This window comes from Podarcis erhardii (genome assembly GCF_964252035.2).
Source record: "Podarcis erhardii genome assembly, chromosome: 2".
In the NCBI taxonomy this organism is placed as follows: Eukaryota; Metazoa; Chordata; class Lepidosauria; order Squamata; family Lacertidae; genus Podarcis; species Podarcis erhardii.
In genome coordinates, this window is record NC_138498.1 from 57,725,987 (window position 1) to 57,749,484 (window position 23,498).

Here is a 23,498-nt window from a genome sequence, read left to right on the forward strand (position 1 = left end):
GTATAGATTTTGGGTCACTCTCTCTTTTGTGGGCAGATAGCTTTGAGTATACTATGTGTATGCTCACCCATGCCAACTGAGGGTGAGTTCTTAGGATCAGAAGGAGGGGTTTCCTGGTGGCTCATTTTCTGCACATCACAGCATAGGACTGGACTTAGGCTTCCTTCTGACATTACCTTTGTGAGAGAACAGCAAAAGCTCTTTCAATTCAAAAGTAATTAGCAGGGTTTTCTTAGCTGTGGCAGTGGTACTGTAGAACGTTTACCCAAGCTCGTAGGCTTTTATTCTGATAGCCCTGTGGGGATTGACGGTGTAATATGATTTTAGTTTTGTCGCCGAAGAATTGATGCTTTTGAATTATGGTGCTGGAGGAGACTCTTGAGAGTCCCATGGACTGCAAGAAAATCAAACGTATCCATTCTTAAGGAAATCAGCCCTGAGTGCTCACTGGAAGGACAGATCGTGAAGCTGAGGCTCCAATACTTTGGCCACCTCATGAGAAGAGAAGACTCCCTGGAAAAGACCCTGATGTTGGGAAAGATGGAGGGCACAAGGAGAAGGGGACGACAGAGGACGAGATGGTTGGACAGTGTTCTCGAAGCTACAAACATGAGTCTGACCAAACTGCGGGAGGCAGTGGAAGACAGGAGTGCCTGGCGTGCTCTGGTCCATGGGGTCACGAAGAGTCGGACACGACTAAACAACTAAACAACAACAACAACAACAACAAGAGAAGCTTTTAGAATTATCCATCAGGATTTTTTTTAAGGATGAAGGGATGAAAATAAAATCATTTTTCTTACTCTTTTATGGATGGTTTTGTGAATCTGTGCTATAAACAAAATAGCTGTTTTCAAATATCTGTTGGTGAAGGTTAGGTGGTTTTTAAAAACAATATTCCACTTTTATATGTAAGGAACACAACACAGTACTACAACTGATAATTGGAGCTGGGCTCATTTTACGTATACATCCTTGTACCTAAAAACTAGTCACTTTTTGCAAGAACCAGCTTGTTAGGGTGGTTAGACCCATCAGCACTTCTGAAAAAGTCATGAGAGAGTTCTTATTACAGTGAAACAGCATTACCAGTTTAGAAAAAGAAATAATAGATTTTGGTGGTCTGTAGAAAATCACATATAAACTGGGATAGAATTTAGTCCTTTTATGAGCGAATCTGGATTTATTAACACTATGCCAGTTCTGTGCTAACCAGCTGCCTAAATCTAAGGTGGTACTGGCGAAGCACTTGTGAGCTGCCCTGACAAAGCTGTTTTGTCCTTCTTAAAGTAAAAGTAGTAGTAGGCTGTTGAGAATGAAAATAGTTTAGGGCATCAGTAGGCAAACTAAGGCCCGGGGGCCGGATCTGGCCCAATCGCCTTCTAAATCCAGCCTGCGGATGGTCTGTGAATCAGTGTGTTTTTATATGAGTAGAATGTGTCCTTTTATTTAAAATGCATCTCTGGGTTGTTTGTGGGGCATAGGAATTCGTTCATTTTTCTTCTTCAAAATATAGTCCGGCCCCCCACAAGGTTTGAGGGACAGTGGACCGGCCCCCTGCTGAAAAAGTTTGGTGAACCCTGGTTTAGGGTTTAATTCTACGGAACAGACTGGATTAAGACCAGAATCCCAGCCAGAAAGTATACATGTGCCTCTCATCATAGGTTTCAGTTTAAAATTCTCTGGATAGGGTTCTGAACAAAATGCTTTCTTCCAATTAAGGTGATCAATTTAAAGCACTAAATCTGCTTAAGACATGCAAAATACTTGGAACTTCTGTAGTACATAACACATAATTAGTAAACGATTTAGCTTGCTTCAGACCTTTTTGGAAATCAAGAACAGGCTGTATGAAAAAACTGCCACCAGTGCCCCACTTTAAACATTTGTTGCCAAGTGGTTCTTCTGTTTGTTCTCAATGTTTGCATTGTAAAAATATTGCTTTTTATTGTTGTTACTATGGTTTGGTTAGATACCATAATTTTTGGTCCAAAGGTCCCAAAGAGATTCAGACCTCTTGTAGATTTCCATGTCAACATGACAAAACTACACACACGTTACAAAAGTCATGTAGACAATGTCGCATTTGGTGATGGCCCAAACTCATATTGTGAAATTGGAGGCATTATGTTATGCCAAATTGATTAAAACAGAATAGGTAATATGATGGGTGGGTGAGGCCCACCTGGTTGTTCTGCATCAAGAGGTATTACTGTAACAACCAGTGAGACTGCCTACTCTGCAGTGGCACCCTGCCTATGGACCCCCCCCCCCGAGATATACGAATGACATTGACTCACAGTTTGGCATCAGTTGAAAACTCTCCTAGTCCAGCAGGCTTTTGTTGGGACTTAATCACAGTAGTCCCACAGTAGTCCCACTTAATCACAGTAGTCCCACACAGTAGTCCCCCGCCCCATAAAAACATTACTGATGTGGTTTGACTCTATGTGGCTTCTACCTGCTTCTCTTATATGCCTGCATCCTGACTCCAAAAGATGGATGCAACTGCAGTACATAAGGCCTAGTGAAATCCCAAGCTTATTGCTTAAAGGAAGCCAGTTTTCAGTCTTTAGGTTTCTATTTCTTGTTATCAGTTACTGGGTTTTTTAAAAGTAAAATTAAAGCAGAATTTTGTGCCAGCTTTATATTCCTTAATAAATTGCTTGTGTAAATCTGATTTCTATTTTTTTAAAAATACTATTTATTAACGTTTTAAAAATTACAGAAAGAGAAACTAAAAATACCACATTAAACAAAAACAAAACAACACATCACAATATAAAAAAACAAAATAAACAATAAACAAAAGCAAAAATGCAAAAAAAAATTACATTGGATCCTCACTAATCTTTCATTAGCTTATTTCCTTGACCTCCTCACACCTCCCTTTTTTTGTATTCTAGGTCAATTATCCATTTTAGCAAATCCTTTCCCTCTTTTAAAATTTTTGTCCTGTAAATTGTCATAATATAATGTAACTTTACTTTTCCTCCTTTCACCAATTAACAGTCAGTTATTCCCAAATCCTTTATATTGTTCCTGCTAAAATCATATAATATTATTCCAATATCCTTCTAACAGATATTAATTTTACAGTGTCTTTAAATAGATTTAAATGTCTTTAAATAAATTTAAAGACTTTAAATAGTCTTTAAATTTCCTCCAATCTTCCTCCACCGACTCTTCTCCCTGGTCTCGGATTCTGCCAGTCATTTCCGCCAGTTCCATATAGTCCATCACCTTCATCTCCCATTCTTCCCTAAATCTGATTTCTAAGTGAAAAACATTTTTCAGGCTTCTCTGGATGACTTTAATCCATGTAATCAATAAATACTAAATGTTTTGTACATCCAAGGAGCTTACCAGGAGCCCTTTGTAACTATGCAGAACTTGTGGTAGTACAAGAAGAGCAGTTTGCTTTCTTAGAGTAGTTATGACCAGGGTCCTGAAGTGCTGAAGTAAACTTATTTTCATAGCCTTCAATGTGGTTACTACATTTCCAGCAAAAAAAAAAGAAAAAAGAAAAAAAGAGCTACCGTATTTTTAGAAGTGGGCCTCAGCAGGAAGTAAAGGAAATCAGATAGGTTCCAGCCTCTCCAAATTAAGCAAAGGGGAAGTAAACACTTAAAAACATAATATTCTTTCTGATTTTCCATACAGTCCTAAAATATTTTTTGCCTCTAAATCGTGTTGAATTGTTTTGGAATGTACATGCTCTTTTATCTAATTGAAATGATACATCAGCATCATTTAGATTGCTAATAGATTAGAGCCACACACCCCACCTTCTATAACCAGAAATTTCCTCTTCCTCCACCTGAGGACTGTAGTGCTGGCATCCTCTCAGTCTTGCTGATGCCAGTGTGCTAGTAAACATTGGAAACAGATGTCCTTCCACTTTTAACACCTGCAAATGGTCTTGGCAAGCAGCCTCTCCCTTCAAATCCTCTTCCTCTGGTTTACCTTTAGTTGAAGGTTCCCCACAGCTGCCTGGGTTGAGTAGAAGTTACCTCCAAAATGGGTTGAATGCCCTTTTGGAATCTTGTTTCCTTTCATTGTTTGTAGCCTAAGAGTATTTTGATAAAGGTTCCTTTTGGATATAACCTGGATATACAGCATCTTCAAATTTTCTGAAGGACAGACTGGGTAAGTTATGTCCGTTTTTGAGAATCACACTAGTTCTTCTGAGCCCAAAGGTCTATAATGACCAGGGACAATCAAAGCAGGGTCTTTAAGCCATATCCACCCTCCCAACTCGAAAAACCTTATCCTGGGCTTCTCTTCTTAAAAAATTATGCTAGGTAAATTCCCACACAGCAGCATAGGCTGAAGGCCATGGACAATACCTAGGGCTGGATATGCCCTATATTTTACACCTGGTATATAGTAGCAACAGCATGTAATTATACCGTACAGTATCTGTAAAACCTGCTAGTGGGAGATGCCAAAGGCTATACAGTACCGTGTTTCTGTATGCATGTTTAGGATTAAATACTGTAAGATCTTAACAATTACTATTTTACAGTATATTTAAATGTTCAGTAGTTTGCTGAGAAGTTTTCTGTCATTAAGTTTTAGCTAAGACTCAAATCATCCTGCCAGAATAAGGGCTGCAATTAGTGAAAAGAGCGAGAATTTTCTCTTTGTGACGATTCACATGCAGTATCAAATCATGGTGTGCAGTGCACGTGAACAAGAAGTGAGAAACATCTGATCTTTCCCTCTACCCTCCATTCCATATGATCTTGGTTGAGAAAAGACAACATTTTGTCATTTTGTCAAACCATGGTTTGCATACAACTGGAACAATTGCAAATGATAGAAGTAAGTACTCAAGGACTGCTTGGCGTTCTTCAGGAAGAAGCTGGGCAATCAGTTTTTGTGGATATGCTAGCTCTGGATTTCCTGAATTGAAAGTGTCATTGCTTCCTCAGTCTTCATGCTTCTGTGAAAGGGGAGGAATTGGGTGAAAGAAATGAGGAAGCATTTTAGCCTAAGGTTCCTCACTAGTGATATGAAGAATGTTCTCTGCATATATGTTTATGTATAATATGTGTGAATGCATTTTTATTGTATACTACAATGTGCTTTCATACGTTAAAACTAGTCATAGAAGTTGGTACTTGCATATAGCTGAGATCCAAATGTGGAGATGCTCAGCAACTTGGAGGCTTTTGATAAATATATATGTAAGAATCCATGTGTTGAATTTGTGTATAGTGAATTAACTAATTTATTCATTTTACCTTTTTGACTTTTCCCCTTCCCCCTGATCTCTTGGCTCAGGCAAAGTTCAGCATCCCTCATTAGTACATAAGAAAGATGAGTTTAACAAGCTCTAATGTGGAGCCTTAATTCTTTTAAAAGGTTCAGCAGACCATATTTGATTTCAGAGTGGGATATCTCATAACCCTTACAGAGCAATATAGAAGATTTGTCACCTATGAACTTTGAAACTGAAAACATAGCACTTAACTGGGTAAGGTGGAAGGAGCTGTTGGAGCTTATCTTTACAAGATAAGAATGGGATGCATTATTACTATTAATAAAGTGTCATCAATGTGCATGATAAAAGTTTATCAATATATCTGGCAAAAAATCAGGAATAAAGGCAGGGCATGGAATCTAGTGGCAAGTGTGCCTCCTGTAATAAATTGAAGCTGAATCCCAAGAAGATGGAAGTTCAGTGGGTTTGTGGTTCTAGGGTGTGAGAATTAAGCAGATGCCATGTTGTGGATGGGGTTATACTTCCATTGAAAGAGCAGGTTCCTAAAATATATTATTGCAGAGGAAAACATCCCAGGCAATAAACTAGGAAGTACAGAATCCTCCTGCGATAAATCTCAAAAGAAATAAAGGAAAAACTCAATCTGCAGGACTGTGTAATACTATAAAGACTTCTAGTTATCTAGAACATATGAGATATCTCAAGAACTAATAGAAATGCTTGCTGCTGTCAAAAATGTGGATATGATGCAACAAAGAGATAAGGATGCAGTTGAGAATTTTGCCACACAGACTGTACTAAAATATTCTGGAGGCTTGCAGATGTACACCGTAGCATGCAAAGGGAGAGCAGTGTCAGACGCCAGCAGTAGGAAAAATATGCATGAATTGCCACAAAGTAAATCAATTTTCATGAGCTTGCTGTCTAAATTGACAAAGGAGCAGAGGAAGTACAGTGAACATATGCAAGACAACAACAAAAAAGATTTCACAATAATGATACAAGAATATTCTCAGCCTTCAATTCATGGGAAAGAATGGGGGCCTGTGTTACATAGGGACTTAAGGAAGCACCAATAAAATTCATGATTGACATTGAAGCACAACTGCATCCATGAGAGAGAATACAGGAGTTACAGCTTAGGGCACAAACTGATATGTGAATCTACAAAAACTAGTACAGTAGAATGAAAGTGGGGGTGGGGATATCACCCCTTTTGGAGTGCAGTGTTTAGTGCTGATAACAATGAAAAATGGCAAAATCCAGTTTTTAACATGGTAGAGTTCCAACAGTCACTAAACCTAATAATAACCACAATGACTGTACAATCTACAGGAACTCAAAAGGGAATCTTCAGCTAACTTGAGGGCATGGGATGTACACCAGGATGCTACAGGGTCAAGCTAGTTGCAAATACTGTGCTCTTAGTGAATGTCACATACAACTGGTACCAAGCCAAAAGTCAGTATGAGCTTCTGTGTATGGAGATGGCTGAAGAATCTTCAGAATGAGTTTGTTTTGTGGTTGCAGTAGACCCTGCACCCTGCAGTACAAAATAGAAATCTTGACATCCAAACAAATAATGCAAAAACAAACCTGCCTGTACTGCTCAATGGGTCGGATTCAGAGCTTGCTCTTGCTGGCAGTAGCATTCCTTTAGTGAAGTTCCAGTTAGCATGCCCCATTGACAGAAAGGTGGCAGGGGAGGTGATTTTATGCCAACTTTCCTATACCTCTCAAACACCTGGAGGAGGGTGTTATAAGAAACTGCAGTGGAGGAGGGAAAACAAAACAGGATTCTTCTGCTGGATTATAAGGGGTCCTTCTGTTCATGTAAGGCAGAGTCTGGATCCAGTCCTATGCCAGTGGAAGCTTCAAAAGAAGTTGAAAGCTGTGTTGTAGAGAATGAGCTTTGTCCCTTCCATCTTTTTGTTGCCTTCTAACACATTCCCCCATTTCCCCTCTGGCTCTTAATCCTTGTACTGAGAGCAGAACTAAGTATGGTTAGCCTGGATATGGTTGCCCTAATAAAGTACCTCAGAGCTACCCTCAGCAGCTTGAATCACTTAATTTTCTTTTCTTTTTATTGTTTTACTTCTTTTCTCAGTATGGCTTTGAGATTAATGGGTGGTTCATGCAATATTCCCTCCTTCAGTATCATGTGACAGCTCCTGCACTGCTGTGGAAAAAAACACAAAATGTAAAAACGGCAATTTATTATTTTGTTTTGTTTGCAATAGTTTGTATCCAGCATTTTCTGCAAGGAGTTCAGGGTGTTGTATATAGCATTATCTCAAACCCCATGAGGATTGTTAGACTGAGACAAAAAAAAATAGTGGTATGGTTCATACAAAGCGGGCCACAAAAGTACTATGATACAGAACTCATGGCCCGCACATTACCTTGTGTGTGTGGGTGGGGGGGGGAGCAAGGCCAAAATTTAATGCCCCCTTAGCCCTTGCTTCCTACCCAAAGCTGGCTAAGAAAGGGTTCAAGAGCCTCCCCCATTTCCTTTTCAAAGCTAGGAAAGTACTAACTAGGCTTTGGGAAGGAGGCAGAAGGACTCTAAGATTCTGTCAAAGCCCTCATGCCTCCTTCCCATAGCACTGGGCTTTGGAAAGACGGCTGGGAAGGATGTCAAATGTTGAGGGCTGCCAAAAAAGGCATTGTGGGCTGCTTGTGGCTTTCAGGCCATGTGTTGGACCACCCTGGTTTAGACATTTACTGCATGACTGTGTTCTTTGCGACAATTGTATGTATGACCTGAATGGAACCTGGCAGAAAAGCCTTCAGTGATACTTACTCCAAAGTATGCATGCATAGGATTGCAGTCTCAGCAAGACTTGCCCAAGACACAGAAAGCTTCATGGCCTGAGTGGCCATTTGAACAGATGTAATTTCCTGTGATCCACAGTGGTGGACTGGTAGGACTGAATGGTGACCAGCATGGATGGGGAGAAGGATTTATCAAAGGGGGGAAATCTGCACTGTATATTGTATGTGTTGATGCTCTTTTTTCAGTGGTTTTTATCCAACTCTCTCACAGTTCTTATTCCCAAGCATAACTGATTGACACCATTCTAATATGTTTAATGGAGGCATTCTCTTAAAAAGTGCTCTTTAAGGGTTTCATTTTGTCAAGTGTCAATGTTGAATGAAGTTGCTTGGTCTTCCCACTAGGTGGCTCACACAAGCTACAATTCATCTTGTACTTCAAATGTATAGAATTGTCATATTTTAGAACTAGTTTTTAAAACAATCTGAGAAATTATGGGCAACAGTCATCAGATCCTAAAGTGATGTAGAACAATACTGTGGTAATAAGCAGATGCTGCTTAAATAGCACAAAATTTAAAATTTGTTTGAAGCAGTACATTAATGTCTAATAAACTTGTGTATGGAGTACGAACAGCAGTTGCTGACCATGGCTTGTTAAGGAGAAGCAAGCTATGATCCAGGTTCAGATGTAATGCCAAGCAAAGCTTCGTGGCTTATTTATTGCTTCTGCTTACAGTGATTAGAAGCAAAAACCAACTGACTGGGCAGAGTGCCTGAGTCATCTGTTCATTCATTGGAAGCAACTAACTAACGATGACTTAGCATGATCTATAAACTAGAGCAGAGGTTTGATTCAAAGCATAGCTCAGTTTCTTAGCTGCTTTGCAACATCAACTCTTGTAGCATAACTATTTGCAGTACAGTTCCAGTGCATATAATTTGGTGCCCTGGAATAGGGAACACTTTTTTGGGCTGATCCTAAACATGTTTAACTAGAATAGAATTCTTCTGAAACCAGTGATACTTGTTTGTATGTATATGAATTTGTTTTAGGTATACTATGCATTAACTAGGAAAGATGTTAGGAAATAACAGGTGTTAGGCGATCCCTCCCTCTTAGGCCTGGGTGGAAGTGCCTGCTGCTGAGCCACTGCCACCTGATTGGCTGAGCCTAGGCAGGTCAGTGTGTGACTGATTCTTCCTTCTCAAACTCTGGTCTTTCTTCTCTTTGTGCCCCATCCTATTCAGGCTTCCTTCTCTCAGTAGCAGGGGTGGGAGGGTGCTGAAGCCTTTATTCCCTACCCCACCATAACTAAGTAAAGGAAGCCTGTGGGTTTGTGTGTGCCTCCCTGCCTCATCACTGGCACTGAGAGAAGGAAGCCCGTTCACTTAGTGATGTCTAGGGGCATGAAGTGGGGCGAGACTTCTGGGTGGTGATGGCGCAGATGATGGTGAAGGGGAGAAAGCATTTCTGTCCTGCCCATACCCGTGGCAGCAGCAACAGGGGAAGTGTGGAGATGAAGAGGGTTATCTCAAGCTACGGGGCAGGGAGGTTAGGTGAGATCTGCCATCATGCTTTTCTCCTCTCTTCCATGCTGCACCCCTGCTTGCCACCCCCAATCTGCTGCTCAGGGCATGCACCCTGTTAGATGCAGGGCTGCAGCAGACTGCAGAAGAGGAATGTGAGGTGAGGAGGGAAGGTTGAGCAAGAGGAAAAGGGCAGAGAGCATAGGGAGAGGAGACTAGATTAACCACAGCATGGGACTGGGAGCTTTCAGGGACAGACTTTTCAGTTCTTAAGATAAGAAAGCTCTATAACAGGGGTCAGCAACCTTTTTGAGCCATGGGCCGGTCCACTGTCCCTCAGACCTTGGGGGGACAGACGGACTATATTTTTTGGGGGGGAAATGAACAAATTCCTATGCCCCACAAATAACCCAGAGATGCATTTTAAATAAAAGCACACATTCTACTCATGTCAAAACACCAGGCAGGCCCCACAAATAACCCAGAGATGCATTTTAAAGAAAAGGACATATTCTATTCATGTAAAAACAAGCTGATTCCTGGACTGTCCGCAGGCTGGATTGAGAAGGCGATTGGGCCACAAACGGTCCGCGGGCCTTAGGTTGCCTACCCCTGCTCTATAAGCTGTGTTTTGGGGTGAGCGAAATAATGCAGTATGGATATAGGTAATGAGAAAAGAGTGTTGAAAGGAAGTGGGACCCACTGAGTGGTTTGAAAAGATGAGAAAAGTAGTAGATGCAGTGAAAGGAAGACAAAGCGAAATTTAGACTGGGTCCAAACTGCACACAGGACAGGACTTGTTGAGACAGTTAAGTCAGTGCATTGTTGGCAGGAGGAAGTGGCCAGGCAGTCTGGGGTTTCTGTATCTACAAACCAGACAGTTCCAGGATTTCTGTGAGTTGTGGCTTCTGCTGTCACTGCAGTGTTGCTTCCTGGCAACGCTAAGGGGGCTATTCGATTGTGGTAGAAGGAATTTCACTCTCAAATTTTGAATTAGGCACCCAGTACTTTTCTGAGAAATTCTAGCATGGAAGATGTAACTAAGAAAAATGTCATTTAGAACATCAGGTCCCCCCCAAAAAACAACAAACACATTTATTCATATTTATAGAGTGTGAGCTTATGGCACTGACAATGGCACTCCTATGGGAAAAAAATGTTTCTGTTTGTTGTTGTTGTTTAGTCATTTAGTCGTGTCCGACTCTTCGTGACCCCATGGACCAGAGCACGCCAGGCACTCCTGTCTTACACCGCCTCCTGCAGTTTGGCCAGGCTCAAGTTTGTAGCTTCGAGAACACCATCCACCCATCTTGTCCTCTCTCGTCCCCTTCTCCTTGTGCCCTCCATTTTTCCTAACATCAGGGTCTATTCCAGGGAGTCTTCTCTTCTCATGAGGTGGCCAAAGTATTGGAGCCTCAACTTCACGATCTGTCCTTCCAGTGAGCACTCAGGGCTGATTTCCTTAAGAATGGATACGTTTGATCTTCTTGCAGTCCATGGGACTCTCAAGAGTCTCCTCCAGCACCATAATTTCAAAAGCATCAATTCTTCGGCGATCAGCCTTCTTGATGGTCCTGCTCTCACTTCCATACACCACTACTGGGAAAACCATGGCTTTGACTATAAGGACCTTTGTTGGCAAGGTCATGTCTCTGCTTTTTAGCATGCTGTCTAGGTTTGCCATCGCCTTTCTCCCAAGGAGCAGGCGTTTTTTAATTTCGTGACTGCTGTCACCATCCAGTGATCATGGAGCCCAAAAAAGTAAAATCTCTCACTGCCTCCATTTCTTTCCCTTCTATTTGCCAGGAGGTGATGGGACCAGTGGCCATGATCTTCGTTTTTTTTGATGTTGAGTTTCAGACCATATTTTGCGCTCTCCTCTTTCACCCTCATTAAAAGGTTCCTTAATTCCTCCTCACTTTTTGCCATCAAGGTTGTGTCATCTGCATATCTGAGGTTGTTGATATTTCTTCCAGCAATCTTAATTCCGGCTTGGGATTCATCCAGCCCAGCCTTTCACATGATGAGTTCTGCATATAAGTTAAATAAACAGGGAGACAAAATACAGCCTTGTCATACTCCTTTCCCAATTTTGAACCAATCAGTTGTTCCATATCCAGTTCTAACTGTATCTTCTTGTCCCACATAGAGATTTCTCAGGAGATAGATGAGGTGATCAGGCACTCCCATTTCTTTAAGAACTTGCCATAGTTTGCTGTGATTGACACAGTCAAAGGCTTTTGCATAGTCAATGAAGCAGAAGTAGATGTCTTTCTGGAACTCTCTAGCTTTCTCCATAACCCAGCGCATGTTTGCAATTTGGTCTCTGGTTCCTCTGCCCCTTCGAAATCCAGTTTGCACTTCTGGGAGTTCTCTGTCCACATACTGCTTAAGCCTGCCTTGTAGAATTTTAAGCATAACCTTGCTAGCGTGTGAAATGAGTGCAATTGTGCGGTAGTTGAAGCATTCTTTGGCACTTCCCTTCTTTGGGATAGGGATGTAGACTGATCTTTTCCAATCCTCTGGCCACTGCTGAGTTTTCCAAATTTGCTGGCATATTGAGTGTAGCACCTTGACAGCATCATCGTTTAAAATTTTAAAATAGTTCAGCTGGAATATCATCACTTCCACTGGCCTTGTTATTAGCAGTGCTTTCTAAGGCCCATTTGACTTCACTCTCCAGGATGTCTGGCTCAAGGTCAGCAACCACACTACCTGGGGTGTATGAGACATCCATTTCTTTCTGGTATAATTTCTCTGTGTATTCTTACCACCTCTTCTTGATGTCTTCTGCTTCTGTTAGGTCCTTTCCACTTTTGTCTTTTATTATGGTAATCTTTGTACGAAATGTTCCTTTCATATCTTCAATTTTCTTGAACAGATTTTCCCCCTTTCTATTGTTTTCCTCTATTTCTTTGCATTGCTCGTTTAAGAAGGCCTTCTTGTCTCTCCTTGCTGTTTTTTGGAAATCTGCATTCAGTTTCCTGTATCTTTCACTATCTCCCTCGCATTTTGCTTGCCTTCTCTCCCCCGCTATTTGTAAGGCTTCATTGGACAGCCACTTTGCTTTCTTGCATTTCCTTTTCATTGGGATGGTTTTAGTTGCTACCTCCTGTATAATGTTACGAGCCTCCATCCATAGTTCTTCAGGCACTCTGTCCACCAAATCTAAATCCTTAAACCTGTTCCTCACTTCCACTGTGTATTCATAAGGGATTTGACTTAGATTGTATCTTACCGGCCCAATGGTTTTTCCTACTTTCTTCAGTAGGAAATGTTTCTGTTTACTGAAGTCAAATTTTATAACACATTTTCCACAAAAAGCACCCACAAAAAGTGACTAATCATCAATATTTTGAAAGACAAAACCAACAGATTGTCAGTCCATCAGACAGAGACAGGATGGTAGATTATAATCAGAAATTTATACCAGTTAAATTAGAAGTTAAACAGCTAAATGAAATACTTGTTAGAATGAAAAAGCATTGAGGAGTCCACAAAAATGTAATACGGAGGGCAGGCAGATCTATCGGGACAGTGAATTCAACATTCTGGGCCAAGCCATCTCTTTCATGCTGTTGCTAAATGTACCTCAGATTTGGGGTGGCAATAGAGCTACCCTGGGAAATCTTAAAAGACAGACACATCGTATGGCAGGAGACAGTCCTTGGGTATCCTGGCCCTAAATTGCTGTCTGTCTCTTGGAGCTGGCCATTTAAATTTTCATAGCTTCTGTAACAGGGCATGGATGCTTACAATTTTGCTAGATTTGAAGTCCCAGGTTCACATTAAAAGTGCGACAAATTATCTTCATGCACTAGTTGCAGAGAAGACTTGCTAATGCAGTATATTTAAAAAACATAAGTGAATACATCTTTCTATGACAGCAGTATTTCTAGGTAGGAAAAACAAGTTGACAAAGAGATTCTGAAAAGGACTAACCCGTGAGATTTAGGTGTTTAGCCATTCACCACTGGAGCTCTAAATCACATTTTGACTAATAAGCTCCCTGACAAGTTGCTAACACCAACAGAAGATAAATGGCATTTTAAGCAGTAACTTTTCCTTGGTGATCTGAGCCATGACTTTGTTTTATGAGTGGTGAAGCATTCTTGTGTTTGTTACATCCTTTGTATTCCTGTCTGCCATGTAACTAAAAGTTATTAAGCCGATGTTGATGCCACTGAATACATTTTTAAATTTAAAAAAATGAATTATATCCTTTAGAAAAAATTATTATAAGGTGGTTTACAATAATATGTAAATTAAACAAATTTCTGATGATATACCATTATGGCTTATCAGTGGCACACCCTGCCCACATTTTAATCAAAGTTCAAGTGTGAAAAGCTACCTTAGCCTGTGCTCTGTTGTCCTTGGATTGTGAAGTATATGATCTATTTCTGGCTTAAGTCACCTTTTCCCATCACTTGTAAACTTCTCTTTCCCTTCATTCCTATAAACAGAGCCCTGTAGTGGAAGAGACCTTCAGGTAGACAAAAACACTAAAAAATTGAGTCCAATATGTTTTGAACAGAAGTCTTTCTCAAAGGCACTCTTGAACAACCAGTTTCAACCTGGTGTCGGCATACTGTTGATAAAATTTTAGGTTTTCCTTCCCTCTTTATCCCTAGACTGGCACCCTGTCCATTACACTGTACTAACTAATGTACTACACAAAATTCTGTTGCTGAATATAACATTTTATTTTATTCTTTTCAGGAATTAAATACTATCTACTACTATCTTCATGGAATGGACATACTGTCTCATCTCAGGGAGCATCAGTTAAGGTAAGAGCAGCTGGGCTAATGCAAAAGTGATTTTGGCTATGCTGGTGAGAGCATTCTTTGCATTCAGGCTTGCAATAGTTGACTGTTTTGAGGTAAGATTAATCTTTCTGATTTTGTAAGTAAGAAAGCATGTATGCTCTGTTTTCTGCATGGAACCTTCTGTATGATGCATTGTGAAATATAGTCTGACATGTTGTTAAAGTAAAAGACTACAAATCGTAATGTGAAAATAATAATCACAATTTGTCCAGGGGTTCTAAATATTGTATTAATTCTTGGGGGATCTGGTTTTAAATCTCAGCACACCGAATTCTCTTAGCTTTAATTCCTCAATGATAAAGCAGGAATATTAATTTATTTCCTCCTTGAGCACTGGTATTGCTGTATACAATTAATAGTGCACAATTATCCAAAATATGATCAGCATGCTTCATAATGATACTGAATTTCTTTTTCTCAGAATTATGACTTCCAGTGCACGTTACAAAAGGTACGATGGAAATCAAGTTTTGTTTTGGTAAGTGCACTTCATCGTTACCTAAATTGAAAATTTAATACATCTAGGACAGTTCAACATTTATTTAGATTTCTTTAACACAGCTCATAAAACACATTCTTGTGCAATAGTCCCATATTTTTGCTGTGTACTCTATATGGTTTAGGCATAAGTCATATGAAAACATTTCAGTACATCACATGTGCAGCGTTAGGGCATGAGATTTCAAGAGATTGCAATTGGCTCAATGGAGCCCTGTCTTTTCCTCTCCATTTATCTCTGATCATGGGTGTGTACACAGACAAAGTCATTAAAGGAAAAAGGAGGTGTGAGAGCATCTTGCGTTTCCACTCCACTCCTTTCTGCTTCATGCTTAGATAAAAGCAAGGTAGGTAGAAAGCTACTAGGCTATGCTTCCTAGTAACACATACTTACTAATAACACATATGTTCCCTTTTGCTGCTGCTGTTGGGGTGGGATGTGGTAGGGAAAAACAGGAGTGTACTGAGATTATGGAATTCTTCACACAGATGCTGTGCCTTCAGTTGACTGGACCATGTCCTATTTGATAGTCATTTAGTAAATTATAAATAGTAATACTCAACATTTATGTAGCACTTTCAAGTTTACATATACAGTGGTACAGTTGGCCTTGGTGAAGATTTGACGTTTTCATCCCCCAAAAGTTTTTGATTTGAGTTTCCACTGAAATAAGGCTGCATTTTAATGTTGTACTTTAATCTTGTTTCTGAGTTGTATTTTAATCAATTGCTTTTATACTTTTTGTTAGCCGCCCTGAGCCTGGTCTTAGCTGGGGAGGGCGGGGTATAAATAAAATTTATTATTATTATTATTACTACTATTATTACCTCGGGTTACAGATGCTTCAGGTTACAAACTCTGCTAACCCAGAAATAGTACCTTGGGTTAAGAACTTTGCTTCAGGATGAGAACAGAAATAGCGCGTTAGTGGCATGGCGGCAGCGGGAGGCCCCATTAGCTAAAGTGGTGCTTCAGGTTAAGAACAGTTTCAGGTTAAGAACAGACCTCCAGAACGAATTAAGTTCTTAACCCGAGGTACCACTGTACTTTCAATGCATTATAATCCTTACAACAACCCTGTAAACTAAATCAGAAGTGTTATCCCCCATATTTCAAATTCTGAGGCCTAGAGGCTCAGAGGGAGTGTCTTGTCTAATGCTGCCTATTGATTTGATAGCAGAGACAACATCTGAACCAGACACTTCTGATTCATACTTGGTTTTGTAGCCACTTTGCTGCACCACCTTTCTGCCCTTTCTTTAAGAGCTGCCCGGAAGACCCAACTGTTACCTTAGCTGTCACCAGAAGGTTCAGAACCAAATCCTTTTTATTTCTATACTGTTTCTTTGGCTCAAGCAAGTTATGAATTCAAAGAAATTACACTACTCTCAAATTTATTTACCTTCTGTGACTTGTCCCCTAAAAGAAACTAACACCTTGGGACAGAGCTCCCATGTTTAAAGAGCTTCACCACTTGTTATGTATTTGAGAGGCTCTTCTTTTCATGTTTGAAATTTGCCCTGATAGGGCAGTGAATGGCGAAAGACATGCTTTTAAAGCTTTGATTATATGTTTTAGATATATAGTGCACTTCACACTGATAGGATGTAGCTAATACTTGTTCCTTTTCTTTAGCTCAGACACTATTGCAAGATGCTGGTATATTCTTCTTTCTGGATCTGTGCTTATGAAGGACTCCATGTTTTTGCCACCTTGCAGGTATGTAAGAAGTTAGCATCTTCTTTAGTACAGGGGGGAAAACCCATAAAACTGGATGCCTAGTTAAATACATATTTTATAACACTAGATTTTCAAGTATGTAGTACCTAATTTTGATAAGCTATATGGTAAATCTTTCGTCGTCCTGTTCAGATATTGTTTCTGAACTTGGATAATTGGCATAAACTCTACATTTTCCTCCCGTTTCTCTTCCTGATTGGTCCATCCATCTTTAAATTTTCCCCAAGGATAACTGCCAAGAGTACTCATTGTTCACTCCTTTTCTGCCTTTAAAGTCAGACATGGGGAGTCTTTATGGGGGCTAGTGTTTGTTACCAGCAAGCTCTGTTCATGGCTCCCTGTTTCCTTTGTGTTAAAGGTAAGCATAAATCCTTTGCATAGTTTGACACGTTAGCCGTCATTCATGACTTTTTCTCTTGAGCAGTGTGTATGGCACTTACTCTGCCTGAGTAGAAAATGTAAAGCAGGGCTCCTAGTTTATAGCCCCGCCCCCCAGTCGTATAATGTCTTAGACAAGATGAATGAATACACGTTCAAAATAATTGATTTAGGTTTCCTTGATAGCATTAATCTTTGGAAGTGATAATTGTGTTCGCTTATGAATTGAAGTAAATGATTATTAGCTTCTGCCTGCGCTGTGGGTAAAAGCCTCAGCGCCTAGGGCTTGCCGATCGAAAGGTCGGCGGTTCGAATCCCCGCGGCGGGGTGCACTCCCGCTGCTCGGTCCCAGCGCCTGCCAACGTAGCAGTTCGAAAGCACCCCCGGGTGCAAGTAGATAAATAGGGACCGCTTACTAGCGGGAAGGTAAACGGCGTTTCCGTGTGCTGCGCTGGCTCGCCAGATGCAGCTTTGTCACGCTGGCCACGTGACCCGGAAGTGTCTCCGGACAGCGCTGGCCCCCGGCCTCTTGAGTGAGATGGGCGTACCAACCCCAGTCTGTCAAGACTGGCCCGTACGGGCAGGGGTACCTTTACCTTTATTAGGGAATATGAATTTATCTTGTCTATATAGCATGAATTGCACCACATTTTTTATCCTTTATCACAAGGCAGATAGTAGTAGAGCTGTTCTGATGCAGTAGCACCCAGGCTGTGTTGAACTGTCCACAAGAGTTTTTCAGGTAGCTGCTTTTTGTAGCAATTAAATTATTGCATAAAAATTCATTGAGTCAGCAAATTAGGTTTCATCATCTTAAAATTCTAAATAGAGTGAACAAAAACAAAGTATAGCATGTGCCTCAAACTGGGTTATACCTCCCAGCCACCTTTCTGCTCCCCAGCTGTTCTAGATGGGGCGTTACAAAAAGAGTTGCCCCTTCAGGTAACAGTTTCCCAAGCTCTTTAAGGCTTTATATTAAACTAACACCTTGAAATTTGGCTCAGTGATGCATTGACAGATCTTTAAAAGCTAGTGCCACATCATTGTGTGCACAAAAGCCCATCAACACTCTGGTTGCTGCATTTTGTACCTGGTGCACTTTCTGAATAGTCTTCAAGAGCAGACCCAGGCAGAGTGAATTGCAGTAGTCTAGCCATGAGATTATTAGAGCACGGATAACCATGACTAGGCTATCTCAGTCCAGGAATGGTGGTAGATAACAAACCATCTGTTGCTGAAAAAAGGCTCTCCACATCATCCATGCCACTTTGGCCTTAAGTGACAGTAGAATACCACATTCTGTATACTTTGACCCACTGTTACTCTCAGAAACTAGCCCTGTAGATAGGAGTGAAACCACCAAAACATCATGCCCTCAACCCCTAAACCACAGGGCCTGCCCATATCATAGCTGATGAAATGAAAAGCTGACAAGGAAGCAAGGAGAAGAAAAAGGGTTGCACATGGGTAATTGAAAGCAATTACAATACTAAAATAAGGCCTGAAGCCCGATTGAAATGGGTCAAGATAATCAGCTTCCACCAAGCACTCTTAAAATTGCATGGCCCCCACTCTCTGAAGTTCTCTGTAATTACTATTCTCTGTAATAATTGTGAGGGTCCTCTTACTGGCCAGTCTTCTGGGTCCAGCATGTCCTTCAATGTAGCTGATACCACTTCCTCCCACAGTGAAGAACTAACTCTCCCTGGACTCACCAAGTCAGTCTTCTGCTAGATGCAGAAATCAAGAAGGGCAAGGGGTTGAGATCACAGGTGAACGCTTTCAGGCATTTTGTCTATATTTTCGTGCCTCTGCTCTGCTCACCCAAAAGAGACCAGATAAGAAAATAAGAACAGTCTGCTGGATCAGGCCAGTGGCCCATCCAGTTCAGCATCCTGTTCTCACAGTGGCCAACCCTCCAGACTGAGCAGGATTCAATGCAGCATTCAGAGCTGCAGTTGGAAAGGAAAATGAGAAAAACTCACTGTACCGTAAGTTATTTCCAGTTTTATATAGGGCTCTTTGGATCCTGGCATTTGCTTCTGTAGCAAATAATAGATATTGCTGCTCCTAGACCTAGAGTGAAACTTTCCTTACATTTAATGGGTGACTGTACTGAGGAAGGTTATTCTTTGAAGAAACCCAATAAAGATACCTAACAGGTGGTTCTTGGAATTGCGATGTTGAAAAGGAAGTGGGTTGGTTCATTTTCAACCAGACTGTACTTGAACATAATAGTTTTAAGGAGCCTTCATGGCAAGGGCAGCACTGTATACTCGAATAAAGGTTGTTCATTGATTCCTAAAATTCTTAGTATCCTGGATTTGTTGAATTTGTTCTGTGGTGTTTGTATTGTTCTTTCTTTTGACACATCTATCTGAACATAAAATAAGCGTGTTCATACAAACCTAGCTTGTGGTGGAATAGTGTTTACTTTTAACACTTTCTTCAATATACTGTGTGGCAAACATTGAAGAATTTATTCATAGTATGTCCATGTAAGCCCATTTTCTACTTTATTATGCTAAATAGCCAACGCTACTAAATGAGATGCTGCTGTTGCCCTTTGTTGCCAGCATGACAGCTTCACACATAATTGTGGGAGCATTTCAGATATATCCTATGTATTCTTTTCTGCACTAGTTCTTTTCCTGTAAAGGAGTTGCATAAGTATCTTCCCACTTTATCTGGAAGCTTTTAGTGAAGCATAATTTCCCTCCACGTGTGTAGGTGTTCACTTTCAGGCAAATGTACCTTAGAGCCTGGATTTTTGCTAAAGTGGAGGATACCCATTTTCTTGTGTTCTTTTCTTTAATAGCACTTTCCCCCATTTCATTTTGAACATTGTTTACAGACTTTCTAGTTTTGTAAATAATGTGATGCTTTTATCTCACTGATTGCCACTAAATGTGGAGAAATAAAAGTTTTTATATGTCACTCCAGGGACACCGCATGTGAAGTATGCCGCTAACCTATGGATTATGTGGTTCTGATATCCCTTTATAATTCCACTATCACTATAAAACTTAAATAAAACTTTCCCCTTGGTGTTCTAGTAGAGTAGCAGGGCAGGATATAGGGCTTCAGGCATTGGATAAACAGGCAGATCCATATTTAAAAGATAGAAAACAAATTTACAGTGGTGCCCCGCAAGACGAACGCCTCGCAAGACGGAAAACCCGCTAGACGAAAGGGTTTTCCGTTTTGGAGGCGCTTCGCAAGACGAATTTCCCTATGGGCTTGCTTCGCAAGACGACAGCCCATAGGGAAATCTCCGGGACAGTGGGGAAGCGCCACTCGTCTTCCCCGCTGTCCTCGGACCTCCTCCGAAGCCTGGCGGCGGGGCGGGGACACCTCCTCCCGCCGCCGGGCTTCGGAAGGATGCCCCGATGCCGGGCGGCGAGGCGGGAACGCCTCCCCCCGCCGCCCGGCATCGGAACGATGTCCCGAAGCCGGGCAGCGGGGCGGGAAAGCCTCCCCCCGCCGCCCGGCTTCGGGGCGGGAAAGCCTCCCCCCGCCGCCCGGCTTCGGGGCAGGAACGCCTCCCCCTGCCGCCCGGCTTTGGGGCATCGTCCAGATGCCGGGCGGCGGGACAGGAACGCCTCCCCCCGCCGCCCGGCTTCGGGGCATCGTCCCGAAGCCGGGCGGCGGGGCGGGAAAGTCTCCCCCCGCCGCCCGGCATCGGAACGATGTCCCGATGCCGGGCGGCGGGGCGGGAAAGTCTCCCCCCGCCGCCCGGCATCGGAACGATGCCCCGATGCCGGGCGGCGGGGCGGGAAAGTCTCCCCCCGCCGCCCGGCTTCGGGGCATCGTCCTGATGCCGGGCGGCGGGGCGAGAAAGCCTCCCCCCGCCGCCTGGCATTGGAACGATGTCCCGAAGCCGGGCGGCGGGGCCGCGAAGCCTGGGCGCGCTGGCAACTCTCCGCAAGGAGCGCCCAGGCTTCGTCCCCCCTGCTTGCCTTCCCAGGGGCTTTTAAATCGCCCGGACAGCGGAGAAGTCCTCCGCTGTCCCGGGCGATTTTAAAATGCCGCCAGAAGAGGTCGGGGGAAGGCGGTTTCCATAGGAACGCATTAATTGATTTTCAATGCATTCCTATGGAAAACCGTGCATCGCAAGACGAAAAACTCGCAAGACGAAGAGACTTGCGGAACGAATTAATTTCGTCTTGCGAGGCACCACTGTATTAATATTAGATTAGATATATGGCTATGTTCCAACAGTTAGTTTACATTAAATTGTACCGTAACTTTAAGGATGTTATATCCATAACTAAGGCTGCAGTCCAAAACCTTGGCCAGCAACGATGGCATTTACAGCAAACAGGGTGTGGGGTGCAGAGGGGGGGAAATAGGTCTTTGCTGTAGGTAGGGACAGAGTTCTCTGCGATATTCCCTGGACAGCTTAGAAGATTTCAGACAGGTTTAGTCCAGTGGCATAGCATGGGGGGCCTTGGGAGCCATGGCCCATGGCACGTATTTTTGAGGGGGTCTGATCAGGCGCCCCACAATGGGCTCCCTCATCGGAGCCTGGTCCTGGCGTACAAGGGAGCTGCAGAGACAATTTCCTCATGCAACAGCCCAATGCCACCAGCTGCAGGTCCACTCCCAAGTCAAGCCTGACCCAGGGGCAGAGAGAGGCTGCGGAGCACAAGGCACCTGGCTGTGGCAGGCCCCACCCTTCTCAAGAGTGTGCCCCATGCACCCACCTTGGGCACTGTTAGCTTACTCCCTGCCACCAGTTCAGGCTCGAGGAAGGAGAGGCAATTCCCTAAGGAAGATTTGGAGCTACTTTTCATAAGCAAGGTGCACCTTTCCTCCCTAGTGCTGTCCCTAGCTATGTTAGTTAAGGTCACTTGTAAGTGGTGCAACACCCTCCTCCAGTGGATCAGAGCCCACCCCCGAGTTGGGAACTCTCTTATTTGATCCTCAGGTCTGCACTTTTTTAACCAGGATAAAATAGTGCTTAGAACTGATCCATCATTCTTGCTCAAGGTAAACTTAGTTTTTTTTGCAAAGGGAGGTATGTGCGCACAAATGGAGGGCACTCTTATATTTTTATTTGGATAGGGTTGTGTCTGTAAGAAATTTGGACGCCTTCTTTGTATGATTTTGGGAGAAGTTCTTTACTGAGAAGGTGACAGCAGCCACACTGTCTTAGTGGCTGAGGAGGTATGTAGTTCTTGTGTATCAGTCTCTTGAAAATCTCCTTGGGCCAATTTGGGGGTAGCACTGGTTTTTATATACAAAGGTCTTGGAATGTTCTCTGGGAGCCACAGGAAAAAGGGATGTTCCAATTGGCAGGTGGGAAAAAGCCATTGCACACAATTGCTTTTCAACTTCAATTTCTCTCTGTCTTATAATGAGTTTCCTTATTGGTCCAAAAATTCTGAGGTAGTAATTCTTTCCATGTGTGTGTTTGTTCTTCAAATAGAACAGAGATGCTTGGTTTTTTTCTTGTGAATCTCTCTTTCAGTAGTAAATTAAATATTTAGTATTTCATATTTACTATAATTAGTGCCTTTTTTTTTTTTTTTTAACAAACCCAGCCACCTCACAAATTGTTGAAATGAGGGAGCAAGGAATTATTTGTTGGAAACGTCTGGTTTGCTTGTAGAGTAATTATTTTGGTGTGTTTTCATTTTTTGAGGAAAGTTATGATACCAAATGTATATCTTGTGGATTTCACATTTTCATATGGGAATGCAGGCATTAGTCTGGGAGTTAGGAAATCATATGCAGGAATGCTTCCTTGTGGCATTCACAGTCCTACTGAAGATACTGCACCCAACAGAATCACATTCATAAGGGAAAGCTGAATGTGGGAAAATGTAGGATTAGCAGTCTGAGACCTGCCAAAGGTGCTTATCAGTTTTATTTCCCAATCCATTAATCAGCTAAGTTAGAATGCTGTGTTCTGAATTTATTTGCGTATACCAGTTTATGCGGTTTGTGAAATTGGCTGGGAATCGTTTCTATTGTATATTGTTTTACTATTGGAGTAGCAGATTATAAATGAAAAATGATGTGGTTTTATTAAATTATGTAGTTCAGAAGGACTTCCTGATCATTTTCTATTGTAGCTTGGCATTTTTTTTAAAAAAAAAACTTGAGTTTTGTAATTCTGGCATGAGTACCTGTATTCTGGGATATACAAATATAGAAGGAATAGCTGTTGCATAACAATGCATAGCAGGAGCTGGAGTTTTAGTGATAAGATGGATGTAATCTGAGTAATAAACATTTTGTGAATTCCTTCTCAGTGATTTAACTGCATGTGGTGGATTCAATTGTTCTCTGGTGCTTTTTTCTTGTTTTTATCTGTTATTTAAAGCAAATTTAATGTTGTTTAATTGAAATAAATTACAGCTTTTATTATTTTGTTCCAGGCAACCGCTAAGTCAAAAGATAAAACTGTAGTTGTTAATAGAATTGCTGAGCATTACTCTGTGCTTGTAGCTTAGAAGTCCGCAGAACTCCCAATCTGCTGTTTGAGACCTTCTAAGTTCACAGATCC

General features: G+C 41.8%; 1 protein-coding gene across 5 annotated transcripts in view; it reads left to right on the forward strand.

The window, feature by feature from the left end:
- The window catches only part of RAPGEF6 (Rap guanine nucleotide exchange factor 6), a 146,390-nt gene that overhangs the window by 14,343 nt on the left and 108,549 nt on the right, over nucleotides 1-23,498 (forward strand). For all 5 annotated transcript variants that reach the window (XM_081850305.1, XM_081850309.1, XM_081850306.1 and 2 more), the window contains exons 2-4: nucleotides 14,258-14,328; nucleotides 14,789-14,845; nucleotides 16,502-16,585. In XM_081850305.1, the coding sequence (XP_081706431.1) occupies nucleotides 14,258-14,328; nucleotides 14,789-14,845; nucleotides 16,502-16,585 (212 nt within the window). The remainder of the gene's footprint in view (nucleotides 1-14,257; nucleotides 14,329-14,788; nucleotides 14,846-16,501; nucleotides 16,586-23,498) is intronic.